The sequence below is a fragment of the Sardina pilchardus genome, chromosome 7 (assembly GCF_963854185.1).
Source record: "Sardina pilchardus chromosome 7, fSarPil1.1, whole genome shotgun sequence".
Classification (NCBI taxonomy): domain Eukaryota; kingdom Metazoa; phylum Chordata; class Actinopteri; order Clupeiformes; family Clupeidae; genus Sardina; species Sardina pilchardus.
Genome location: NC_085000.1, coordinates 7,997,598 through 8,003,605, shown reverse-complemented (window position 1 = coordinate 8,003,605; position 6,008 = coordinate 7,997,598). Strand labels below are relative to the sequence as shown.

Below are 6,008 nucleotides of genomic sequence, written 5' to 3'. Positions count from 1 at the left end.
GACACGGTGTATAATAAATAGGGAAGAAGGAGACCTCAGGTTGGGTTGGAGGAGATTTACGCGGTACACCAAGAAATGGAAAAATCAGAGGCAAGAAACAGAAAAAAACGCCACACTTGTGGAGGTAAATTGGATGATTATGCTGAATCAAGCAAAACAAGCCACAGGAATGGATGGTTTCCGCCAAAACAGGGCTGTTGGTAAGGAAATGGGTATTTCTGGGCCACTCATTTGAAAAGTTCCAAAGCGTTTTACAGCAGTTTAAATTGCCAACATTAATTCGCCTCTCTGTCTTTCTTTGTATATATCTCCCCCAAACCCAAGAAACATACATCGCAAGGACATCACTTAAGAAAAGAATTGGTAATGCACCGACAAAAGCTCAAATCAAAGCATCCCTTTAGTGTTGTGCACTTGTGTCTTGCTAGTGCCAATCTGGCACCACTTACCCTGGTCACAGTGCGTCCCGGTGAAGCCCGCCTCGCATTGGCACTGGCCCGTGAGAGGGTGGCAGCTCCCATCGCCCCTCCTGCAGTCGCAAGCGTTGGCGCAGTCTGCCCCCCAGTGCCCCGGCTCGCACGCTGGCAGGTGGGTATGGAGGGGAGATTGCATGGGGAGAGAGCCACAGGTCATTAGGCCTTTGAAACAATACTGCACCCCCGTGGCCCAATGGCCTGCCCTCCCCATTACACACACACTATGTGCACGGGCACACCCCGTTATGTGGTAAAGAAATCCCCCACCTCTCTTCATCCCTCAGATGGTGGAAAGTTCAGTGCTTAGTGCCCGGAGTCCCAGTGGCTTTCTAAGCGTGTGCGTGTTGGCTAGCTAAGTGGCGGTTGTGTTCCCTTAACTCCAAATATCATGCCTTCTGGACAGCGCTCAATCCCTCAGTTAATCAGAAGGCTTTGCCCTTGTTTGGGAATAATTGTGCTAAGCTGTCTGTTTTGAGTCAACCTCTGGTAAAGGTGTTCCTATGTGTGCTGTGTGGTGCATCGCACAGCACGGCGCGGCACGGCACTACATTACACTACAAACAATACCAAGGTCAAGAGTTCAAAACATACTGTACACCAATCAAATGCATAAGCATGACGCCTTTGCTACACATATGAAACACATATCAAAGCTACGTGGCAGCTCATATGGGTGTGTGTTCAGTACCTTTGCTACACATATGAAACACATATCAAAGCTACGTGGCAGCTCATATGGGTGTGTGTTCAGTACCTTTGCTGCAGTCGTGCCCTGTCCAGCCCTCGGCGCAGGCACAGCGGCCGGTGACGTGGTGGCACCGCCCGTTCTCACACGAGCAGCGCTCCTGGCACTCGGGCCCGAAGCGTCCCGCGGGGCACACTGCACACAGAGCGGAGTAGCCAATCACCTCCGGCGCTCTACGGGCCTCTTTTACAGCAGCGCTAAGTGAATTATGGCTATCTTAAAGGACACCCAGCGCTGTAAAACCGCATTTAAGTGCTTTTGGATGAGCCAGTAATGCGACTTGGAGCAGCATCTGAAGCTTGCTGGATGTATGAAAACTGTTCCTCTCTTTAAATGGATTGGCCCGTAAGTGGTCCTCAGGGTTGTCGGGTGGCGTGTGTGTGTGTGTGTGTGTGTGTGTGTGTGTGTTGTGTGTGTGTGTGAGTGTGTGTGTGTGTATTTGTATGTGTGTGTGTGTGTGTGTACATTATGTGTCTGTGTGTTTGTGTATGTGTGTGTGTGTGTGTGTCTCTGTGTGTGTGTGTGTGTGTGTGTGTGTGTGCGTGTGTGTGTGTGTGTGTGTGTCTCTCTGTGTGTGTGTGTATGTCTGTGTGTGTGTATATCTGTGTGTGTGTGTGTGTGTGTGTGTGTGTGCGTGTGGGGCGGGGGGCGGGTTTGAGAGAGGGTCAGTCACCACTCACCGCTCTGACACAGATTTCCCACGTAGCCCGGCTGGCAGAGGCAGGAGCCGTTGTGTTTGTCGCACGTCGCGCCGTTCTCACACAGGGGGCACGCCTCGGCACAGCCCAAGCCCCAGCGTCCCTCCACACACTCTGTGGCACACACACACACACACACACACACACACACACACACACACACACACACAGCCAGTAACATTTCTACACTAATGCAACACTAACAGTACCCAAGCCGCACCATATAAACTTACAGGACTCATTTCTCACAGTGAGCACGCCAGCGAGGAGGTCCCCTGCATGAGTAAGATGTAATATAATAGTCATTTACTCCACTTCAGCCTTTTACTGTGAAATAAAGCTCACTTCATAGAGCCCAGGCCAAATGGGTTTCGAGCTGCGGACGTTCAAGCATTTTCATCTTTATAGTATTACAGTAAGTGATCAATAACCCAATAAAACGCTTCTTTGCATTAACGTGTGGTTTGCTGCGGAGGCCCGAGTGAGAGTTGAGTTGCAGACCTGAGGGCCAAACGACGCTGTTTTTTTCCCTTCTCTGCTTATTCAGCCTTGGAGAGTGAGTTGTCATACAGCACTCCTGCCATAACTGCCTCAGAGCAGACCGCATGTGTGTATGTTTGTGTGTGTGTGTGTGTGTGTGTGTGTGTGTGTGTGTGTGCACACCACTATACACTCTCAGTCTGGCCCTGCACTGACTCATCCATTCTCTCCTTACATGTGTCTTCACCTCCTCTGTGATGCCCATCAGTCCTGTGTGCTCCTCTCTCATCTCATCTCTCTCTTTTCTCCTCCTCGTCCCATCTGCTCCCCTCTTCTCTCCATCTGTCTTGTTCTCCTGTGTCCTCCTCTACTCCTCTCTTCTCCAGGACTCATGACTCTTGTCCTCTCATTCTCGTCCTCCTCTCCTCTACTCATCTACAGTATCTTCTCTAGATCCTCCAAACGCTCATTACCACTCCTCTCTCTCTCTCTCTCTCTCTCTTTCCACTCCTCAGTTTACATTTCTTTTTTCCCCTCATGTATTCTCTCCTCTTCAACTCTCTTCTCTACATTTCTCTTGTGTTCTCTGTCCCCCCTTCCATTTTCTCTCCACTGCTCAGATTTCTGTCTCTCTGTTCTATTCTCCTCTTCCTCTCTATTTCACTCCTCTCCACACCTACCCTTGTGTTTAGTCTCCTTTCCATCTCTCCTCTCATCCCTCCATCTATCTCTTCTTTCCTCTCTTGCCCTCTCGTCCTCTATTCTCCTCTATCTGCCCCCTCCTTACCCCATTCCACTAAATCCAGTCATTCCTCTTCATCACTTTTCTACTCTCTACTCATCTCATTTGATTTCATGACCCCCCCTCCTTCTCCTCATCCTCCTCTTCCCACTCTTCCTCTTCCTCCTACTCCAACTGAGCTCTACACACTCCTCTTGAAGTCTTCACCCTTGTCCTCTCACCCTATGGTGGCCCTGTCAAGGTGGGAGGCCTGACAGCTCTGATGCTGCCCTACAGTATAACACCCACACACACACAAACACACACACACACACACACACACGCACACACACACAGATGCTCCCACAGTGCTCCAGCTGGAAGTACTGCAGAACACCTCCTCTCTTATTATTATTAGCCATCCACTCGTTTGGGGGGGGGGGGGGGGGGGGGGGGGGTAAATAAGCACACGGTTTGGCACAGCATTTTGGCACGGCTGTCCATTCACGTCTTTTCCGAAAGCCTGCTACTTCTCATTATGTGTCTCAGTGAATTAGACAGAGCATTTCTTCTACCAGCCAACAGGCGTGATATATTAGCATGTGACTTGTTGTCTTGTTCTGTGGAGTCTGGATTCGTTTACGCACCACGCAAAGAAAGAGAGAAACAAACAAACAAACAAAAACATTACAAAAGGCTGAATCTGGCTAAGAATAGATACTTTTTAGACAAGCATCCTTTCTTCTAGCTGCTTACATTTCCTCTCCCTTCCCCTCACACTGTCAGAGTCCGCACTCAGCACAATGTCCAGGAGCCCAAATGGGGCATAATGGAAAGTCATTAGAGGTGGGACCAGAGATGTTTTCAACATGGCCAGCGCTTCTGGAAAGCTCCGTGAGGTCATGTAGCCGAGCGCAGCTCAGCGCCACCACCTCGGCAGGCGCCCGTGCCAGACAGATGCTGGTTTCTGGGAAGGCGCTTTTTTGAAGATAGCGGAACGGAACTCCCGCCACTAACCCTTTCGGTGGTGAACGTCACACCGATGTGTGTTTACAGTGTTGGAAAATGAGCGCTCTAAGTCTAAAGGATATCCGGGCCTATCAGATAATGTCGTGGCATTTGCTGAAGAATGCACTCTTTTAACAAAGGGATAAAAACTCAACAGCTGGTCTGAGCGGTTTTGATTCTCCATGACCGTGTGGCAGAGGCGGGCGTTTCTGGCTCTCCTCTCGTGGCGGCCTTACCCATCTCGCAGTGCTCGCCAGTGCTGCCCGCTGGGCAGTGGCATTCCCCGGTCACCTTGTCACACTCCGCATCGGAGCAGTCACAGAGCTGAGCGCAGCCTTGCCCGTATCTGCCAATGGCACACTCTGGGTGAGAGAGAGAGAGAGTTAAAGAAAGAGAAGAGAAGAGAAAGGAAGAGAATGAGAGAGGGAAAGAGAGAGGGAGGGGGAGTAAGAGTCACAAACACAAAACGTTGCGTAAGAGGCGAAAAATAAAAGGAGAAATTCCTGCCTGAGCGAGTAAATGGGAAGTGCAGAGCTGGGAACTGCACCGAGATTATCTGGCTCCCCGGGGCTGCCTGCTGTCTTCGCTTCAAGGCTTTAGCTCCGGACGCCATGTTATGAACAGCCCCCCCCCCCCCCCCACTACCCCCCCTGCACTTCCATCCCAAACAAAAAACAGTGTCAACCTCTCCAGTCAAATCCGAGGTGACAGAGACTGCGTAACAGCATGACGGTTGTTATCAAACAGTGCGGCCACCTATGGGAAAAGTGGTTTCCCACACTAGACCCCTGCTACCGTTTTGATTACGTGGGTCAGGGATTCTCGAGCTATTTGGCAACGTACGGTAGCGGGGGGGAGCAAGGGGGGGGGGGGTGCAATCAGGGAACGCCTGTAGAATTACGGAGGAGTCCAAGAGCCCCTTGGACAAGGAGGACGTGTAAATTAGACCCACACATCCTTCCACCGGGGTCAGTTCCAACAGCAGCAAAAAGCCAGTCGTTTAGAGTTTAAGGGACGCGCATGAGAAAGAAGAATGCAAGAGTTCAGGGGTCAAGCGGAGGAGTACGACAGAGGAGGTGCAAAGCCTCCAGCCAAATACAGTTAGCATGTATCCAAAACAAAAACAAAACAAAACAAATTGACGAGAGGAGTGAAAGAGACAGAGTTATAAAGCAGAAGGACTGCCCAGAGAGAGAGAGAGAAAGAGAGAGAGAGGGAGAGAGGGAGTGGGGTCAGTGTGAGAGAGTCCCTGTGCTCCCAGGTCCATTTAATTGATGGCAGATGCAGCGCTCTGATCACTTAATGGCTTCCAGGCCCAACGCAGCGATCTGCCAGCTCAGGGGTTTCTGTACAAATCTTCTGGTTATTTACGTAACACCCACCACCGTCCCCATCTGCGGGATCCTGGAGTGACAGATGAAAAGTTCAATGAGCACCGAGCTGCCGTGGATACTTGGATAACCAAAGCTATGGTGGACCTTGAGGACTGATAGGAAATCAAAAACCACAGAAGACACTCGCGAGCCCGAGTGCCAAAGTGCGCCGTGAAATCAAAGCTTCAATGGTGTGTGCAAAGCTTGGACCTGGCAAAGGAAACAGACAAAGAATCACCTGAATTCCAAAGGACACAGAGGGACACAGAGGAACACAGCGGCCTCGGAGGAACTGACCCTACACAGGACAGAGAGGACCCAAAGTAGGGGAAGGACACAAAGCAGCAATGGCTGGACTGCCGCTGACGCTGCAGGCATCCCTTTGGAGCCTGAGAACCAGGGCTCCAGGACAGTTTCCATCCCCTCCCTTTCCAGAGAGGCACTCTTGAGGAAACTGTTACTGTTTCAGAAATAAGCCCCGGCGCATATCTTCCCAAACAGCTGCCT

General features: G+C 50.8%; 1 protein-coding gene across 1 annotated transcript in view; it reads right to left on the bottom strand.

Annotated features, from left to right (window-relative positions):
- The window catches only part of megf6a (multiple EGF-like-domains 6a), a 65,355-nt gene that overhangs the window by 12,901 nt on the left and 46,446 nt on the right, over positions 1-6,008 (bottom strand). The window contains exons 16-19 of the mRNA XM_062540189.1: positions 4,365-4,490; positions 1,902-2,033; positions 1,231-1,356; positions 450-581 (exon numbers count right to left, since the gene is read on the bottom strand). Coding sequence (XP_062396173.1) covers positions 450-581; positions 1,231-1,356; positions 1,902-2,033; positions 4,365-4,490 — 516 coding nt within the window. The remainder of the gene's footprint in view (positions 1-449; positions 582-1,230; positions 1,357-1,901; positions 2,034-4,364; positions 4,491-6,008) is intronic.